This window comes from Elaeis guineensis, chromosome 6 (assembly GCF_000442705.2).
Source record: "Elaeis guineensis isolate ETL-2024a chromosome 6, EG11, whole genome shotgun sequence".
NCBI lineage: Eukaryota > Viridiplantae > Streptophyta > Magnoliopsida > Arecales > Arecaceae > Elaeis > Elaeis guineensis.
The window spans coordinates 91981199-92003071 of NC_025998.2; the positions used below are offsets into that span (position 1 = coordinate 91981199).

Consider the following 21873-nt stretch of genomic DNA (forward strand, 5'->3'; position numbering starts at 1 on the left):
GATGATTCTAAAATATTTTATATAAATGAAACTAATAGTTTGATCCAGTTCATATTTCTGAAAAATTGTAAAGTATCAAAAGAATAATTTTAAATGCTCAAATAAAACTCCAACAAAAAATTTTTAGACGCCTTTATGATGGAAAAGACCATAAAAATCAAGATGAAAGAAGCCTTCAAAAGTTGAAATAAAAAAACCACTCATGTGGATATTTATTCAAAAATTTTTAGTTGGCTGCCATCGTAGTCGACTCAAATTTCATTCAAATCGACTCAAACTGAAAAAAAAAAAGTAAAGAGAATTTTAACATGCTAGAGTTTCAGTCGACATGCACTCAAGTCAATCTGAGTGTCATCTGAGTTGACTTAAAAAAAAAAAGATAGAAAATTCAAGCAGACTTGCAGAAATTTAAGTGGACTTGTAGAAATTGGAGCGATAGCTCGAGTCGACTCAAATATCTGAGCTGAAGTTGTAAGAAAAGACAGAAAGCTATATTTTTTAGAAAAAGACTTGAACGGACTTGCAGACAGCTCGAGTCGACTCGAAACCTAATGGTTAATTCTGCAGAAATTCAGATTTAATTTCTAACAGCTAGTTTTTATCTCTAATGACTAGTTCGGCCCTTTCAATGGTCAAAACTCTTTCTCTAATCAATTTCAAGTATATCAAAAGCTAGAGAATTAATTGGAAAGGAAGCTAACTGGATTGAAAAGAAGAATTCATCACATTAAGTGAGGATCATTGAATATTTTTAAAAAGAAAGAAAGAGAGAGATTTGAGTATAGAATTCAGAGGACTTTCAGGAGCAATTATCTCTATCATCTTCCATATCTTCTTAAGGATCAAGAAGAGAAGTTGAAGTATTATTTAAGCAATCCAACAATAACTTCTTCAAGCTTCAAAGAGTTCATTTCTGTTTTTATTTTTATGTTGAAATTATATCTTATATTTTTCTTTTTTATAATTTTTTTTAAAAGAAAGAAACTTGGTGATTGTCTAAATTCAAAATTAAATTTGTTAGATTTTGGTTGGTGATTCCATAAAACCAACTAGATTGATTGTGAATCCAGAAAATAGTCGTGTATACATTTTTGTTGGTGAGCCCATAAAACCAACTGGATTGATTGTGAGTTCAAAAAATAATCGGTGTATAGATTGTGGTTAGTGATTTTAAAAAATCAACTGGATTTGTTTGTGATCTCGGATAAAACAAATACACCATAATCGAAATGATTATAGTAAAATTTCTAAGAGAAGCTTGGAGAGTGGAATTAGGTGTGGAGTTACATTGAACCACTATAAATTTCTGTATGTTTGTATTGTGCCTTTTCATATTTGTTTTACTTATTTTTAATTTCTATTTTACATTGTTTTAATACTCGTATAGCTTTTCTTATATCTTGATTTCACTACTACATATATTGAACACCTCACAAGTACTTTAGATAAGTTAATTTGAAGCATAAATTATTTTAGATTTCAGATTTAGTAAAAATTTTTAAACAACCTAATTCAACCCCCTCTTAGGTTGCTATCTTTCTGAACAACAAAAACATCAGCTTTCTAACACCTGTAACCCCCAAATGGTCGAAAGGATATCGAAAGAGCCATCATATGGCTCCAGCTAAGGCATCTTGAACCAATTCAAAATTGATTCGCTTAGAATAGTTTTAGAGAAGAGAGGTCGGGTGTTGAAGTCGATACCATCGTTATTCTGGTGAGTTCTATTTTGGACCTCAGCGAGATGATGCTTGATGTATTAGACTTTTTTCTTGATCTCTTCCTCCTGGTGCAATCTCTCAGGCCTAGAGAATAGCCTAGAGTTGAATGTCCATCGAAAGAAGAGCTCTACGATCGAGCCTTTTCCCCTTAACTCTGATGGGAGGAAGATTGGGATGCGGGAGCAGGGGATGATGAGAATGTCGTCGAATGATAGATCCCAAGCTCATGGAGCGAGATCACCGACTGCGCCTAGAGGGAGCCACTTGAGGACTTGGTTCCACCTATTGCTGCCACTTCGCCATCGTTAAAGCTATTGCACGACGTCGGTCAGCACCTGGATCTGATGGACCAAGATATCAAAAGATTGTGGGTCCATCATAACAGGAGGTTGTACTTGAAGGAACCAGATCTAGGATTTCAGGATTAGATCTTGAAACTTTTTCAAGATCATACAGCGGAAGACTAAAATAAATCAAAATTTATTTTCTAAGATCAGAAAATCCCTAGATCTAAGATCTTATTACATGATTATTACATAGCATTAAATCAAAAATTAAAATATATATAAATATAGTATGAACTACATGTTGATCATATCAACATGTTTCTATACTAGCTACATCTAATGTATGTATTAAATAATAGATCAGATTTATTACCTTGCAAGTTAGACGCTCTAACCTCGCTGATCCAGGCTTAAGAATGATGTTGCAAGCCGCACACGTATCCAGCCTCTAGGAGTCGTCCACACGAGCCCACGAATCTCGATCAGAAGTCCTGCTTCAGAAAATCAGCACAGTATGCTAGTACTGCGCTGATCCTTCTTTGATGGTTGATCAGGTGCCTCCTTCTTCTTGATTTGGACTCTTCCAAAGATGGAAAGTAGAAGGAGGAGTTTCAGATCTGAGACGCTCTCAGGAAACTCAAGATGGAAGGAGGAAAGATATGAAAATAAAAACCCTAGAAGAAGACCCTCTTCTTCTTCACGTTTTTCTCTCTAGACACCCAAACTTGCGTCTTTTATATCTCCACGACCCAAAGGTATTTCTCTCTGATTTTTGGATGGCAGAAAGGCCTCTCAAAAAACTATCTCTCCTTGCACTTGGCTTATCCAATAAACCAATTGGACTTGATCCAATCAAGCCCAAACCAAATCTAATTAAATCATATTTAATTAGACTTAATCTCAGCCCATTGGCTTAATCAAATTAAGCCAATTAGCAATCAAATTGCTAATCGATCCTCCTGCAACACTTGCACTGGGTTAAATGTCAATCGTATTGATTATTTAACCCTATAATGATTCTTAATCGTTGATTAACCATCCGATCGGATCATGAACTCTAATGTGTGTGACCTCATAGGTCCGAACCTAAGCCGGTAGCATAGAAATAAATTCCTATACCAATCGAAGTGACCATCTAGCAATGGTACCCGACATCCGGATAGGTCGAATGTGTAGAACAACATCCTTAGAACCCATGCGGATATAGTTTTCATATAATTCATCCCCTTGACCAAAATGATCATAGGACACCCCAGAGCTCAACTGTCAACTCTGATCAGGTTGTCCACATTGTATTTCAAAATATCAAATCCATCTAATGGATTACCCTGGCCAAGGTTTTGCTAAATTGAAATACAGCGACTCATTCTTCTCCAACTCTTGGAGTGGTCAATCCCATCTCGATCACACTCTGACTTCGCAAGTACTTGACTGTGCCCAGAAGCCTTCCATCCTTGAATTAGAAATTCAGTTAGTCCGGTACCAAAGCACAGTGAGTTGCTTGCAAGTCACTGAGGTGATCTCAAGTCTAAGGAACACTTATACCTATATCCCATCAGAGACATTCTCGACAGCAGAATGCTCTGGAGTTGGTCACATTCAATGATGATGTACCCTTACATCTCACCTGTATGCCATACCAGTGTCTCCACACTCTTTGGTTAAGAGGACAACCAACCCATATGGCCTACAGCGACCTATGCTCGATAGAAGCTGTTGTCCTTATTAACAGCCTATCATTTGGTCGTGAACAATTTTAAGGACTAATCGATAAATCCTCTCTTTATCGAACCTAAATAGTCCTAAGGACTTCATCATAACAACGGAGTTCATTAGAAGATGAAAGCTTATGATGAAGATGCCAAATATATTTTATTTATTAACAAATCAATTACAATACTTGGTCGCTCAACCGTCAACAACTTGACGATTGGCTTTTTGGGACACATTTCCCAACAACTCCCACTTGTCCTAAAGCCACTCGGCACAGTATCTAATACCCATCTTCGACTTGTGGTTGTCGAACTCCTTTATTGCCAGGGCTTTAGTGAAGGGGTCAGCTAGGTTCTCCTTTCAATCGATCTTCTGAAGGTCGACGTCACCTTGATCCATGATCTCTCAGACCAGATGGAAGCAGTGCAAGATGTGCTTCATCCGCTGATGTGCTTTGGGTTCCTTCACCTGAGCTATGGCACCAGTACTGTCGCAGTAGAGCAGGACTGGACCATCGAGGGAGGGTGCTACTCCAAGCTCATTGATGAATTTCCTCAGCCACACAGCTTCCTTCGCGGCATCCGATGCTGCGATGTACTCCGCTTCACAAACAGAGTCTGCCACAGTATGCTGCTTGAAACTCTTCCAGCAGATGGCTCCACCATTCAGAGTAAAGATATAACCCGACACGCTCCTACTATCATCATGGTCAGATTGGAAGCTGGAGTCTGTGAACCCCACAAGTTTCAGATCTGACTCGCCATAAACCAACCATTGGTCCTTAGTATTTCTCAAATACTTAAGGATGGATTTAACCACTTTCCAGTGATCTTCTCCAGGATCAGATTGGTATCTACTCACTACTCCTAGTGAGTATGCCACATCTGGTCTTGTACATATCATGGCGTACATGATAGATCCCACGGCTGAAGCATATGGGACTCTACTCATACGCTCTCTCTCTTCAGGAGTTGTCGGACAATCCTTCTTAGAGAGAGAAATTCCATGGCCTATCGGTAGATAGCCCTTCTTGAAATTTTCCATGCTGAACCTCTTCAGCATAGTGTCTATGTACATGGACTGGGATAACCCAAGCATCCTTCATGGAGAACTGTGATGACAACCAAACTTTTATTCCCTGTAGTACGGGGATGTCATTTCCGATTAAGAGAATGTCATCCACGTACAAGACAAGGAATACCACAACTGGACCATTTTTCCATTTATAGATGCAGGGCTCTTCTCCATTCTTAATGAAGCCATACGTTTTGATCACCTTATCAAAATGCATGTTCCAACTCCGAGAAGCTTGCTTCAATCCATAAATGGATCTCTGAAGCTTGCACACCTTGGACTCATCTGTGGATGTAAACCCTTCAGGTTGTATCATATACACCTCTTCGGTCAGCTCTCCATTAAGAAAAGCTATCTTTACATCCATCTGTCAGATCTCATAATCTAGATGGGCAGCTATTGCAAGCATTATCCGAATAGATTTGAGCATTGCCACAGGAGAAAATGTCTCGTCATAGTCAATACCATAACGTTAACGATACCCCTTGGCAACCAGACGGGCTTTATAGGTCTCCACCTTTCCGTCTGCGCCCCTCTTCCTTTTGAAGACCCATTTACACCCAATGGGTTTAACCCCTTTAGGTGGGTCAACCAATGTCCATACATCGTTGACCTTCATGGACTCCATTTCGGATTTCATGGCTTCAAGCCATTTCTCGAAATCAGGTCTTTGCATAGCATCCACATAGGTGATCGGATCCTCATTATTCTCATCAAGTTCGATGGGATCACCGTCCCAGACCAAGAAACCGTAGTATCTGTCCGGCTGATGCGGTACTCTACCGGATCGCCTTAATGATGCAGGTATATTGGGCTCCGGATGTGATCTAATCATATCCGACTCAGGTTCAGCTATTGATGTCGGTCCTTCTACCTATTGAATTTCATCAAGTTCAACCTTAGAGGCAACGGTTCCTTCACCAAGGAACTCCTTTTCTAAAAAGATTGCCTTAAGGCTGACGAACACCTTTTGTTCATCAGCATGATAGAAAAAATATTCTTTTGTCTCTTTGGGGTACCCTATGAATGAGCATTTGTCAGACCTAGGTCCAAGTTTATCTGTGACTAATCGTTTGACATAGGCCGGGCACCCCCAGACCCTAAGGTGTGAAAGTACCGGCTTACACCCTGTCCATATCTCATATATAGTCTTAATTACAGACTTACTTAAAATCCTATTTAACAGATAACAGGCCGATTCGAGTGCATATCCCCAGAAGGATATCGGCAAGCAAGCAAAAATCCATCATGGATCGGACCATGTCTAACAAAGTCCAATTCCTCCTTTCAAACACACCATTATGCTGTGGTGTTCCTGGAGGAGTCCATTGGGAGAGAATCCCATTCTCTCCTAGATATGTGAGAAACTCACTAAAAAGGTATTCTCCTCCTCGATCAGATTGAAGAGTTTTAATACTCTTCCCAGTTTATTTTTCTACTTCACTTCAGAATCGTTTGAACATTTCAAATGAATCTGACTTATGTTTCATCAGATAGACATATCCATATCGGGATAGGTCATCCGTGAAAGTTATGAAGTAGAAATATCCACCTCTAGCACTGGTGCTCATGGGCCCACATACATCAGTATGTACTAGGCTCAAGAGCTCAGTAGCTCTCTCACATTTTCCAGTAAAAGGTGACTTGGTCATTTTACCAAGAAGACAGGACTCACAGGTTGGAAGTGATTCACAATCACTAACTTCGAAGATTCCCTCTTGAGTCAACATGTTTATTCTGTTCTTGTTTATATGACCTAGCCTACAGTGCCATAAGTAGATATCTGACACACTATCTAATCTAGGGTGCTTGCCAGTAGAATAGACTCTTATCAGGCTTGACCTTTTTGGTCTGGCTCTGCACTGATATCCTAGCCTGAACTTGCACCTTCTTTACTTTCTTCTTCTTGTTCTTCTTCTCTTTCTTAAAAGGTCGAGAATCAGAAGATGAACCTCCCACTAAATTCACCGACTCCTTGTGAAGTTGGTGATCCTTCTCAAAGTTCTGAAGCAACCCCAGTAACCTGTGGTAGTTCTCTTCAGGCTTTGTCATTCTATAATGAGTGAGGAATGGGAGATAAGACTTGGGCAGTGAGTTCAGTATTGCATCTTTCCCAAGCTGCTCATGCAAGGAAAAGTCGAGCTTGCTCAATCATTCCATCAGCTCAATCATGTACAATACATGATCAGTGACAGAGGCACCATCCCACATTTTGGTGTTGAAGATGGCACAACTAGTCTTGTGCCTCTCCACGTCATCGGGTGTGCCAAAGGCATCCTCCAACACTTGAAGCTTGTCCTTTGGCTGAGCCGTCTCGAATCTGCGACTGAACTCGTCGCTCATGATAGCCAGCATGATACAGCGCACCGTGGTCCAATCACTGAGCCACTTCTGGTAAGTGTCTCTGATTGTTCCACGTGCATTGACAGCTGGCTCCTCAGGTGCAGGATCTATTATCACATATAGGATCCGTTCATGCTCCAGGACTATCTTCAACTTTCGGTACCAACTACCGAAGTTGGGTCCCACCAACTTATCATTGTCCAACAATGATCGGAGCGATAGGGAAGTGGCGATATTTGCACAAAGGAGAACCATAACCTAATTAGTAATTGATTCATTAAACCTAAAGATTTGGACTTTAATCAAAAGGTTTCTCCCACTATTTTATTCGAATTGGTAGCCTCTACCTTCAATTCGAGGAATTACCCTAATTCCTTAGCGGGTACTAGAATCCACTTAGACTGCACACAAGCCCAACTTTGGTTGGCCAACCCATGTACATCTAAGGGTAGGTTCATAACCAATTGTTTCTCTAAACAATTTTTAGTAATTTTAATTTTGCCCCAGAAACCTAATCAGTAGGCTTTGGCCTCCACTGTAAGGATCCAGTTAGGTCCAACCATTAACATGATCATACTTGGTGTATCTAACCAACGAATGATTAAGCCCAACTTTGATTGGCTCACCTAACCACCATTAGAGAGATACTTCCAAGTCGTCATATGATGAGTGATAATTCCATTAGTCAACAAGCACCAGGCCTTTGGGTCTGCAATGATTATTGAGTTCATGGACTCATTATCAAACACCTTAATGGGAGGCTATGACTCAGTTATCTCCATAACTTTATCATTTTAAGGACCTAATAATTTTAGAGGATTTAAATAATATAGAGGATGAGGTCAGATGAACCAGCTTATCATGATCCTCCCACTGGCTTCACCAAGTCAGCTTAAGGGAGACCAGGGCTGGTCTAGGAGCACCTAAATCAGTCACACTGATTTACCTAGCTGACATGGGTCAGCTCGAATAGTCAAGTGATCCGATCAAAACATAATTTCACCAAGAGGTCAGGTAAGTTCGATCAGTGGGAGGGTCTGCCAAAGCTTGCCTTAGACACCATCATGAATGGCCAGGTAAGCGAGCTCCCAATTAAAAACCACCGGTCTGGTTTACCTTAGACACCAACTGGTTTAATTAGTTTCGATTAGATCAACCTAACAGTTCGTGCTAGACCGCTTAGCCAAGAATCAAGTCCATTTGGTTCTCGTTAAAGACATGGACTTGACCAACTACAACTATTGTAATTGATCTAGAGAATCCTTGACCTAATCTAAGACAACAATTGATTAGATTTAGTCAATTCTCTAATTAAGTCCATCTTTAATCTAACCATAGGTCTAACCCAATTAATGGACCTAGTTCCCACTAACCCATTAACCCAATGTGTTATGATTTGTGTCTTAGGTTCTTCAATTCACAATCCTAGAACCTAATCAAACAACTTCTTAATTCTTAATTAAGTTTTGGACTGAGGGTTGGGTTCGGCTTTTCAAAAAATCATTTTCATATTTGTAAAATAATTTTACAATATGATTCTACCAATCATATTGCATGTTTGATTCATAATCAAGATGCAAGTGAAATAAACATGAAACTACTTTAGATCTAATCTAAACAGGTTCATGTAATTGAAACAATTTCAACTTTAAATAATTTTTTTGTATAAAAATTATTAACAAAGAGATTTTATTTCAGATTTAAACATCTTTTAAATCTAATAAATCATAAATTTAATCTAGATCATATCTAACAAATTTATGATTAAAGATAGATCTACACAAACTAGGACAACCTTTGCATTGTAAGGGGTAAACCTTACAGCAAGACAACCTTGCAGTTTATGATTAATCTAAAATTTTAATTTCAGATTTAATAATTAGATTATAAATTAGATCTAATCTAAGAAATAATCTAAGCATGTATAAATAATCATGTAATAAAGAACCTAGGCTCTGATACCAATTGAAGGAACCAGATCTAGGGTTTCAAGGTTAGATCTTGAAACTTTTTCAAGATCATACAGCGGAAGACTAAAATAAATCAAAATTTATTTTCTAAGATCAGAAAATCCTTAGATCTAAGATCCTATTACATGATTATAACATGGCATTAAATCAGAAATTAAAATATATATAAATATAGTATGAACTACATGTTGATCATATCAACATATTTCTATACTAGCTACATCTAATGTATGTATTAAATAATAGATCAGATCTATTACCTTGCAAGTTAGACGCTCTAACCTCGCTGATCCAGGCTTAAGGATGATGTTGCAAGCCGCACACGTATCCAGCCTCTAGGAGTCATCCACACGAGCCCACGAATCTCGATCAGAAGTCCTGCTTCAGAAAATCAGCACAGTATGCTAGTACTGCGCTGATCCTTCTTTGATGGTTGATCAGGTGCCTCCTTCTTCTTGATTTGGACTCTTCCAAAGATGGAAAGTAGAAGGAGGAGTTTCAGATCTGAGACGCTCTCAGAAAACTCAAGATGGAAGGAGGAAAGATATGAAAATAAAAATCCTAGAAGAAGACCCTCTTCTTCTTCACGTTTTTCTCTCTAGACACCCAAACTTGCGTCTTTTATATCTCCACGACCCAAAGGTATTTCTCTCTAATTTTTGGATGGCAGAAAGGCCTCTCAAAAAACTATCTCTCCTTGCACTTGGCTTATCCAATAAACCAATTGGACTTGATCCAATCAAGCCCAAACCAAATCTAATTAAATCATATTTAATTAGACTTAATCTCAGCCCATTGGCTTAATCAAATTAAGCCAATTAGCAATCAAATTGCTAATCGATCCTCCTGCAACACTTGCACTGGGTTAAATGTCAATCGTATTGATTATTTAACCCTATAATGATTCTTAATCGTTGATCAACCATCCGATCGGATCATGAACTCTAATGTGTGTGACCTCATAGGTCCGAACCTAAGCCGGTAGCATAGAAACAAATTCCTATACCAATCGAAGTGACTATCTAGCAATGGTACCCGACGTCCGGATAGGTCGAATGTGTAGAACAACATCCTTAGAACCCATGCGGATATAGTTTTCATATAATTCATCCCCTTGACCAAAATGATCATAGGACACCCCAGAGCTCAACTGTCAACTCTGATCAGGTTGTCCACATTGTATTTCAAAATATCAAATCCATCTGATGGATTACCCTGGCCAAGGTTTTGCTAAATTGAAATACAGCGACTCATTCTTCTCCAACTCTTGGAGTGGTCAATCCCATCTCGATCACACTCTGACTTCGCAAGTACTTGACTGTGCCCAGAAGCCTTCCGTCCCTGAATTAGAAATTCAGTTAGTCCGGTACCAAAGCACAGTGAGTTGCTTGCAAGTCACTGAGGTGATCTCAAGTCTAAGGGACACTTATACCTATATCCCATCAGAGACATTCTCGACAGCAGAATGCTCTGGAGTTGGTCACGTTCAATGACGATGTACCCTTACATCTCACCTGTATGCCATACCAGTGTCTCCACACTCTTTGGTTAAGAGGACAACCAACCCATATGGCCTACAGCGACCTATGCTCGATAGAAGCTGTTGTCCTTATTAACAGCCTATCATTTGGTCGTGAACAATTTTAAGGACTAATCGATAAATCCTCTCTTTATCGAACCTAAATAGTCCTAAGGACTTCATCATAACAACGGAGTTCATTAGAAGATGAAAGCTTATGATGAAGATGCCAAATATATTTTATTTATTAACAAATCAATTACAATACTTGGTCGCTCAACCGTCAACAACTTGACGATTGGCTTTTTGGGACACATTTCCCAACAGTACTATGATAAACCCACAAGCAGTGCTGCTCTAGCTGCGGCAGAGAGACTGTTGGTGAGGGGCGATGGAGTTGTGGGCTTTCATCCATACCATACTCTTTTTTCTCATTAAATGGATAGAGCCCTTTCTTTAGCACCAATCTATTACTGCAAGACTCTAATCAGATGCAGATATGGTTGGAGCTTGATGCTGTCCAGGAGACATGATGCCAGAGGGAACCTGCAAGAAAAGTCCATACGATCGGGGATATTCTGGTGGAGGATCCTCTGATATCTAAGTTAGTTAGAGTTAGAGAACATTGGAGGAAAATAGTAGAGTGGTGAGGAAGAGACCATCCTTTTTTTCCAGAGTTCTCCTCCCAGAATTCTTCCTTATCTCAGAGTCCCCTTTATATCTCTTTCATATGGAGGCTCAGCCATAAGCTGCTAGCTAGAATCTGTAAGTTATTAGATCATTGGACTATATGCTGGTCATTCGTTGGAGAGAGAAGCTTATCTACTAACTTTTAGTTCAAGGTTATTAGTGGTGGATATCTATTGTGGCTTCACTCATGTGAAAAATTAAGTTGGTGGTTTGAAATGGACATGTGGTTGAGTTTTTGAGCCCGAATTAGACATGATTTACACGATTTCATTGAGTTGGTATGGATGCACCCAAAAAGAGCGGTTATCCCGGTCCGTGGGTTACTTCCATAATAATATGAAAAAAATCTATCATGCAGAAAGAGCAAATTTCGCACTCTATCTCTGGTTTTGAAAGGTGATCTTGATGCCTGTTGCAGTTGGAATGGAAAAATGTCACGCGTCTCTACTGCACGAAGCCGCTCTTGACAGTGAGCGGTTAGTACCCTGGCCCCACCTTAGACGTCCACGAGGGTGACAAATCATGGTCAAAGTCACCGATAGGGTTCTTACCCTGGAAAAAAAAAATGTCACCAACAGGGTGGAATGTAACACCACTATTCATTGGTTTGTTCATCCCTTCGTCCCAAACTTCCTGCTTCTCTAGAATGATGCAATTTAGGTCCACCATGCAGTGAAAATTTTATTCCGACTGCAGGCCGAAATAAATGTTCATGTGGTTATTATACATCGCCTCATTGTGTAGTTTTACGTCCATCATGCATTTGATAATAATTTAAAAATATATGGTTATTATACATCTATCATCTCAACCGGTGACTAGGATTTAGATGACATGAAATTTTGACTTATTTTGATGGAATTAAAAGGTAGAGAAATTTGGAAAAAGAATTCAAGATTTTCTCTAGATCTCAATGGGTACTCCAAAAGCATGATATGAAACCTGATCAATATGATAATTATTAAATTGGCAACTATTTTATGTATTAAAAGAAATTTGAAAAGCTGAAAATGTGCATGTTGGAAAATATTGGCTTATATATCCATATCCCATCGATAGATATCTTGGAATATATCAGTTCATATCGGTAACAAAATAAAGACTCGGATTTTCTATATATGATATCAGGGAATGCTCAGCCACTAAAATGGAGACACAGGCTAAAGACAAAGTAGAGCCGAAAATTTCACAACATGTCATAAACTATTCTGTTTCTCCAAGCGAAAAAAAATTATCGGGCATATATCCTCTTCACTATAGGAATTTTTTTTTTATTTTGTTCAAAAAAAATTAATGATACCAAACCTGTCCATCACCCTCTTTTAAAATAAAAAAATATAACTCATTCAACAAAAAAACATCAAGTAGATTTTGAATACAATCACAGATAATTATAGGCCCTATAACCATTCATTCAAATGATACTTTAACCCATATTTTGATAATAAATCAGAATAAAAAATTATTTTATAATTCATCTTATTAAAATTTTTAATATTTTTCTATGTTAGAATATTTTATTGCTGCTGTTGTAACCCATTCCTTTTTTTTTTTTTCTCTCTTACCGTGGCACGTGTTGTCTTTCTCGGCAGAACTGGCGTACGGCAGCGTGGGCCGATGTCTCCGACTGATCTATTTAAAATAAAAATATTTTAAAAATTAAATTTTTTAAAAATAATATTTTTTAGAAAACTTCCGTCTACTGTGGGTACTTAATGGGACGAATTCTGAGTTTTGGTATTTTGCTGGCGACACCTGTGCTTATCCATCCGTGCAGCCCCACCCGTTCAACGGAAACGAAAAAAGTAGCCCGAGCCTATCATGGCTCTGAGGGGATTGGGAAGGAGGATTTCGATCGGGAAGAGATGCTTCTCGAGCGCTTCGGAAGTCGAGAAGCGCCCGAGGGATGGGAAGCAGATCAATCTCTTCTCTGCAATCAACCAGGCTCTCCACATCGCTCTGGAGACCGATTCCCGGTGAGTTCTAGTGGTTTCCTCTACGCCCAATTGCCAATGCCGTGTTTTATGATGTTACTTTCTTTATACTGGTGCTTTGCGTGGAGTCTGAAGTTGAGATTTTGAACGGGAAAAGAGAGTATTTTTATATCTTTAAGAGGAGCTTGGATACCTTCTAACTTTTGCTTGATGATGTTGCTTTGTGTTTTGAGACTGATTTCGATGTGCAAGCTTTTGTTATAAGGAAGGATTTCTGATGTTTCTGTAAAAGTTTAAATATGGCCTTTGTAAAAGTTCAAATATGGCCTTAGTACTCTCGGTGTGGAAGTTCTTTGGAATTTTTGTCCTTGTTAAGGATTATTGTTTATGTGCCTTTCTTTATACTGGCCTGTTTGAGTTGGGTCTCAAGTGGAGATTTTTAACGGGAAAAAGGGAGTATTTTTATATCTTTATGAGGAGCTTGGATCGTAAGGACCTTCTGACTTTTGCTCGATGATGTCGCGTTGTGGTTTGACAGTGATTTAGATGTGGAAGCTTTTGTTTCAAGGAAGGATTTCTGATGTTTCTGTAAAAATTCAGATATTTCTGTAAAAGTTCAGATATGGCCTTTGTAATCTCGGTGTAGTATTTCTTTGGAATTTTTGTCCTCGTTAAGGATTATTGTTTGTGTTCCTCTAATATTACCAAGTTGGTTATATGATATGCTTTACAACATTGGGTTATTTAATTTGTAACTCTTTACTTTATAGTCTTTGAGCATTAAAAGAATGAAGTTGCGGCATGGCTGGTTATCTATTTTCAGAAGCGGGCGTTTCTTCCAGTTTGAGTTGCATGGGTGAATTAGAGTGCTGAAAAGACTAATCTTGGTTGATGTGTTTTAAAAAAATTGGAAAAAAAACTGATTTTTGCCTTCATGTTTGGCCTAAATAGTTTGGTTGTAGTTGTACAAAATTTGAGTGTTTGATAAGGGAATTAAGTTTCAAGTGAAGGGTGCAAGAAGAGAAAGGGCTGAAGTGCTTGCTTTACTCCAATACAACTTACTGATCTAAGAATGTGAAATGCATAAAATTGGTCCTATTGTGTTCAGAAGGGCAAAAATTATGGAAGACTGCCCGGTCCCTGACAATAAAATGAACATCAAGTTGACCTAGTCAAGCTTCTTCATACATACCACTTATGGTTAGTTCTCTTCATAATGTAGTAAGCTTTTTCTTAGGATTATTAGAATTTCCGATTGTTGCGGGAGGAGGGCACCTTTAATCCACATCGATTGTGGGTTAGAGGAAATCTAGCTTATATAGAATGGGACCTTCTCTCCCGCGTGAAGCACCTTTTAAAGGGCAAAAGTGTGAGGCTTCAAGTAGCCAAGGTCCACTAAAGCCACCAGGGCCCACTAAAGCTCGAGACAGCTAGAGCTGAAGTGAACAATACCTCACGCATATGGGAGTAGAGACCGATCCAGCCATCCGAGCCATTTGACCCTTGACTGCAACATCGATGTTGTTGTTATGACCTTAAGTTGGAATGTTTAATTTCTCTATCGACTATGACACTTCCAATATTATGGCATTAAATATAAAGTACAATATTATTGAGGAGAGGTTCTTTGCTAAACAACCCTTGAAGGAGAAACAAGAAAAACAAACACTAGCTATTTCTCATTTCTAGAACAGCGCACAATCAAAGGATGGTTTGAATTTTAGTGTGAAACACCATCAGCAAGATAATTAGAAAAGTTTTGCAATATTTGTTCATGCTTAGATACGTGATATGATGATCAAACAACCTTTTAATCCTCATTTGGCAAAACTTTCCATGAGTCTTTTTTTTCCAATTAGACACCAAATTCCACTCAAGGATTTTAAGAAATAAGAAAGAAAAGGGAGATTGAAAATTTACTTAGCTAGAATGATTTCGTAGCCCCAAAAATTGAACAACAAGCCGGCAAACCAACATCCTGAGGCAGTCTTCCCATCTCTGACACTTTTCCACCTTCAAGCAGCAGATAAGAATTGGAAATGGGGTTGTTTTAGTTGTGCTGATTCCAGCTTGGTTCGGGGTTAACCTCACTTCTGGGTTGGTTTAAGCATGTAGCCGCACATCAGCTGGTATTTATCTGGAACCGATGCCTGTTTCTAGCTCCAAGGGGTTGTGAAGGTGTGTATTGATGGATACAGACCATGTGAACTGGTATTTCAAACCTTGTTTTGAGTGATGTGAGTTATGAGTGAAAGATCAGTTCTTAGAGTCACTTTTTGCTATTTTGGGTCCACAGTCAATTTCAAAGGATGTTAGAAGTTCAAACAAACCTATGCTTAGGATTCTAGGGTTTTCTAAAGGTACAATAGTTCAACTTGATTCTGAGTTTCTTTTCTTTTTCTTTTTCCTTTTTTTTTTGGGGGGGGGACTTGCATGGTATGAGAAGAGGTAGACAAATCCCATGAGGAATGATACAAAAATCAATTAAGCTGAATGCTGGAGTTTTCCTCCTCTTTGGTGAGTTTTTATCTCTTTATGCTGCTTTGCATCCTATTTTGCCACTCAAGGTCGTGGGAAAGATTTTTGGTCTTTGGTCATTAAGTAGGCCTAAAACTTAGCCACCTGTATGGTTGGATTTCTAGTTATAAATCATGCTATAATTTATATTGCATAGAATATCTGGTAGCAGTTTCAGTTTTTGATGCATTATTTATTTTAAATGTTTTTTATTTATTATTTTCTTTTTAGGTGGTCACTTATTGTGGCACACTATCCATGAGTACTATTCATGCTACAATACTATGGACAATAACCATCGCTTTATGGAGTAATCTGGATGCTCTATTTTGCTCAGTTCATCTCTAGGTTAGGTAGTACTGGTGTGTGACTAATAGTGGGCCAGCTAATCTCTTCCGTGCGCCCGCCCCGCCTCGCCCCCCGTCCCAACCAACCCCCCCGCACCAATAAAGGTCAACTTGGCTGTTCAATTTAGGCTTTTTTTTTTTATTCCAATTCAAAAGTCCTATTGTAGTAGGAATAATGTTTGGTTAGTTTTATTGAAAGGGAGAAGTGGGGCTGTGATTGTGGTGATTTTGGAGAATTATACGTGAGATTTCTTCAGAATAGTTGTTGCCTTATGCTTACTGTTTCCTTCTCGCTCTTTTCTTATCCTTCTCCCTTCTACCATATTCTTATTCTACTCTAATTTCCCCTATTCTAAAATCCTGCGGATTTACTGCTGTTATAAGATCAGAATTTAGATCTGAAACAATTTTCATTGCTGCCAATCCCTAAACAGCAAATCAGAAATTAGATTTGAAACTGATTTTTCATAATAACTGATCAAATGGGTTCTGTGATTGATGTATAATCATATCAGATCAGATCTGAGCCAAAAATTGTTGCAGATTCGTGTAGAATGACGCTACATTGGTTTATTTGATCAATGTCCACACAAGATTATCACATAGAATCATATGCCTCAGGACTTGTTATCTATTTCTGCATTTAGTTTTTCTTTATCATTTTGTTTTATCATTTCCATATTACTAGGTGAGTATCATGAAAGGTGATTATCTTCTGTTTAATGATTATTTTGTGTTGGAGAAGGCATCTGCAGGTATGTGATAGTGAGCCTTATCTCTACACCTCATCAAAAGTTAGAGGCCTCATTTAATGTCTTTGCCTTCATAAATTAATTAAAAAAAAGGTCATAATCATGTGTCATGCCTTGAGCCTGGAACTTACTCAAATTCCAAGGCAGGCTATCATACTTGATCAAATATGAGTGCGAAAGTAGTAATGATATGAAACTTCTCTTACGAACCATATAAGTTAATAGAGCACAACTGATGTGCATTAGAAACCATATATCTTAATTAAATCTACTTACAAAGCATTAAACATAGCTTGTTTCATATAAAAGGTATACATTTAGAAATAGTAAAAGAACATGGTCCACTATATTGCTGGTGCTGCTTCAATAATTATATCCAAAAGCAACTGGAAAATACCAAGTCTCCTGTCTTTGAAAAGTTCTGCCATATCCCTCACCAAATGATTTGGGGACCCTCAACCCTGTTTGATTGCATGATGGTAACACATGTTAGCTAACCTAACTCTCAAAAATGCTCCAAGATCATGTCAATAATGTATTAATATGAAGTGTAATTTTCTTGAAGTTTGTGGTTAGTGGAATAATGTGAGAAAAGTTTGGAAAAGTAAGCTAGTGAAGAGAGAGTTCCATGAGTAACATATATCCCACCTTTCTGGTAGGTTAGACTTAACCCAGTTATCTCACTTTTCGGCCTCTTGACCAGATGACTTTAACCCCTTGAAAAGCAACCATCCATAGCAGGTTAGCTGGATGACTTGGACCTCACACATGGTTGTCCAGCAAATAATGTGTGAGAATGAAGTGAGTTACTCAACTCAATATGTAACTTAACCATGGTCAATAGGATTTAATAAAATGGGCATCTCACTGCACAAGGCTCCTACCACTACAAGGGGTGGGAAGAACTGGATGCACGTAGCTTTACCCCCGCATTCGGAAATGCTGTTTCCATATTCCCAACCCATGACACCCAAGTCACAATGGAACAATGTTACCATTGCACCAAGGCCTGCCCCTATCGAAAGGATTTAAGCATCTAGTGAAAGCAGCTGACTTTTAGAATGTAAGACATAATCAAATAACCATTGAAAAGCTCATGTATAGGTCCACTAAAAGTATTATCTGACAAATTGTCAAAATAAAAATATTTGTTATGGAATAAGATGATACAAAATGATTAGAGCAGTTGACTTTGAAAACAGTTCAAATAGTCCACACAAGATCACATCTTCTTCAAAAATTTTTCTTATGCATGAGGTTGCGAATGAACCAAGCTGTTTTGGCAGCTTGGGATCGGTTTGATGACAGCTCTTCTAGATCAGCTCAGTTAGAAAAACAAGATAAACAGATTTTAAAACTTTGCTTCATAAATGAATTGAGTCTAAACTAGAATGGCTTGCAAAAATAAATTGAAGTCCAGCTTGTTTCAATAAAAGATTGGTTCATATATTAAATGAAGCAAGCTTGAACAACTTATGTTAAGCTTGGTTCAAGCTCAAGCCAAGCCTGAATAACTTGATATTTGGTTCCCTCTGCTAATTTATACTGCTATTTTCCCTTGTGATCAGTTATACCCGATTATTCAGATGTGGCCACTTGCATCTTATTATTAAAATATTATAATTCTTGAGGTTTCTTAGTGTTGGGACAATCGGATTTGCTCCCTTCGATTCTACATCGGCTCCCATATTCGAGATCGGCCCTTTGTTCCATACCTATATAAGAAGAGCCAAGAGATCCCAAAAGGAGAGGCTTTGGAAGGGAAGAAACTTCCAGAGCTCAGCTCTCATGAGAGTCATATGGCCGAAGCAGAGTCATTTTGGCCGAACCAGAGTTATCTAGCCAAAGCAGAGTCATCATGGCTGAACTTGAGTCATCATGGTTGAAGCAACATCTTCATGGTCGACTGACCATCTTCATGTCATGGCTGACTGACCATCTTCATATCATGGCCGACTGGTCATCTTCATAACCAAACTAGCATCATAACGGCCGACTGTCAAACGACCGACTACCGACTGTCAAATGACCGACTGTCAAACGGTCGACTGTCAAATATATAATCACGATACTACAATCGTGGATAATAACTATATGCCACGGTCGTTAATGGACATAAATTGTCCACTAACTCCATGATTATGGCTCGATAATTGGGGTAACTACCCCTTAGTGCCATAAAAGACGGGATCACGTGCTCGACGGTTACACCCGAGTCACCTATAAAGGAGAGGTAAGGGAATAGGCAAGGGGTAAGATACTTCTGGGCAAACACTTTACCACTTTCTATATTCAACTTACTGTTCGCTCACTCCCCACTGACTTAAGCATCGGAGGATCTTCGTCGGACATAATTCCGGCCAGTGGACTTTCTTTTTGCAGGTAGCTCTTCACCAGCGACGGACGCAACATGAGATTGGCCGCAAGAGATTGGCGCGCCAGATAGGAGGGTAAACAAACCCTGAAAGAGCAATGGCAAGAGGAAAAGCCCAGCAGATATCCATCAATAATGGCTGACGATCTTTCCGTAGGAAGAGGCTATCTGAGCCAGAACGTAGAGCCCTATGCTCCACAGCAACAATCAAGGGAGCCCCACCATCCTCGATCGCTTCTTCAAATCGACACCGCCAATCATTGGCTGCCTCATTTCGATGCAACCAACAATCGATGATGGCATAATCTCGAAGACAGTCTCATCGACGGGATTGGCCACACCACTCAGCCCATTACTCTTAATGCGCTGATCGTTACCTATCCCCCCCCACAAAGCTAATAAGGAAAAATGATGATGTACATTTAGAAAGCTTTTCCAAATGATGAATCGACCGTGATCCATGATTCTAAAAGTTTCTCCAAACGACGAATCGATCGTGATCAATGATTCTGAAAGCTTTTCCAAACGATGAATCGATCGTGATCGATGATTCGGAAAGCTTTTTCAAACGACGAATCGATCGTGATCGACGATATGGAAAGCTCCCTCCAAATGATGAATCGATCCTGATCGACGATTCGAAAAGTTTCTCCAAATAATGACTATGCTCCTCTATAATGGAATGACTTACGATCATATTCCGGATCAACAGAACAATCTACAATAATGTTCCTTTACGACGGAATGATTGTCCTTTATACATGGAATGCCAACAATCTACGACTATATCTTCAGTAAAGTTATCTTTACGACACAATATATTCGAACGACATATTCGATTTTCAACATACTTTCAACTGAAATATGATACAATGAGCTCCGACTCAAGATAATTCGACGACAAATATGAGCTTCAGCTTAAGATAATTCGATGACGAATAGGAGCTCCAGCTCAAAGATGATTCGATGACAAATACAAGCTCCGGCTCAAACCCCGAAGGGCCAAAATAAAAAAATACCGATCTTCAAATCGAAATGAGTTTCAAGAGGACCAACATGCTGACTCGGCTACGATCAGATGGAACAACATGTCGACTCGACTTCGGTCGGATGGAACAACATGCCGACTCGGCTACGATCGGGCGGAACAACAGGCCAACTTGACTACAGTCGGATAGAACAACATATCGATTTGGCTACGGTCGAACGGAACAATATGCCGACTCGGCTATGGTCAGACGGAACAATATGCCGATTCAACTACGATCGGTCAGAAGAATATGTCAACTCGACTCCGATCAGTCAGAAAATATTCAATAGTTATCTATGACGAATGATGATCACATTTAAAAAGACAACACAAAAAATTTTTTTTCACTACGAACTGAAGGCTACAAATCGGACTAAGGTCTGGTAACAAAAAAAAAATTCTTTCGTTATCAACTAAAATAACCACAAAATCGGAACTCGAAGTCATAGCAGAAAATATGCTGACTTCCATTGTCCAATGCGTCAAGCCACCTTGAATTTGGGAGTGAGGGGCAACTGTTGGGATAATCGGATTTGCTCCCCTCGATTCTACATTGGCTTCTATATTCGAGATCGGTCCTTTGTTCCATACCTATATAAGAAGAGTCAAGAGATTTCAAAAGGAGAGGCTTTGAAACGGAAGAAATTTCCAGAGTCCAACTCTCATGAGAGTCATCTAGCCGAAGCAGAGTCATTATGGCCGAATCAGAGTCATTATGGCCGAATCAGAGTCATCATGGCTGAAGCAACATCTTCATGGCCGACTGACCATCTTCATGTCATGGCCGACTGACCATCTTCATGGCCGACTGACCATCTTCATGACCAAACCAGCATCATAACAGTCGACTGTCAAACAACCAACTATCGACGGTCAAACAACCGACTGTCAAACGGCCAACTGCTAAATATATAATCACGATACTATAATCGTGGATAATAACTATATGCTACGATCGTTAGTGGGTGTAAATTGCCCACTAACTCCATGATTATGGTCCGATAATCGGAGTAACTACCCCTTAGTGCCATAAAAAAATGGGATCACGTGCTCGACGGTTACACCCGAGTCACCTATAAAGGGGGGGTAAGGGAACAGGCAAGGAGTAAAATACTTCTGGGCTGATATTCTATCAATTTTGATATTCTACTTCTTGTTCGACCATTCTCCACTGACTTAAGCATCGGAGGATCTCTGCTGGATACAACTCCGGTCAGTGTGGACTTTTTTTGCAGGTGCTCTTCACCAGTGACGGACGCAACAGGAGATTGGCCGCAACACCTAGTATGATTGAGGCCACATGTACCACCTAGTTAGAGGTCCACTTAAATGCTCATCAATAGTTCCAGTGAGGCAACCATATACCACCAAATGGTCAATATGATATTGTTTTTATATTTGGTAGAAATTTACAATGCCATACTAAACAATTACTATAAAAGTTCCAATGCAAATAAACAGATGTGGAAAGGGTTTCTACTAAGAAAGAAACTTCAAGTAAAAATACACATATAGAAGTTTCAATATATCACTTTGGAACCCATATTTTGAACTTCCACATAGAACCTAAGTCATAGATTCAAACTGATATAATGCTGGATT

At 39.0% G+C, this 21873-nt stretch overlaps 1 protein-coding gene across 5 annotated transcripts in view; it reads left to right on the forward strand.

Moving 5' to 3' along the window:
• The first annotated feature begins 13047 nt into the window (after window positions 1-13047).
• The window catches only part of LOC105035247 (2-oxoisovalerate dehydrogenase subunit beta 1, mitochondrial), a 39293-nt gene continuing 30467 nt past the window's right edge, over window positions 13048-21873 (forward strand). For 2 of the 5 annotated variants that reach the window (XM_010910731.3, XM_010910736.3), the window contains exon 1: window positions 13048-13293. In XM_010910731.3, the coding sequence (XP_010909033.1) occupies window positions 13139-13293 (155 nt within the window). In that variant the 5' untranslated portion in view covers window positions 13048-13138. The remainder of the gene's footprint in view (window positions 13294-21873) is intronic. The other 3 variants (XM_010910729.3, XM_010910733.2, XM_010910730.3) reach the window with 2 other exon arrangements.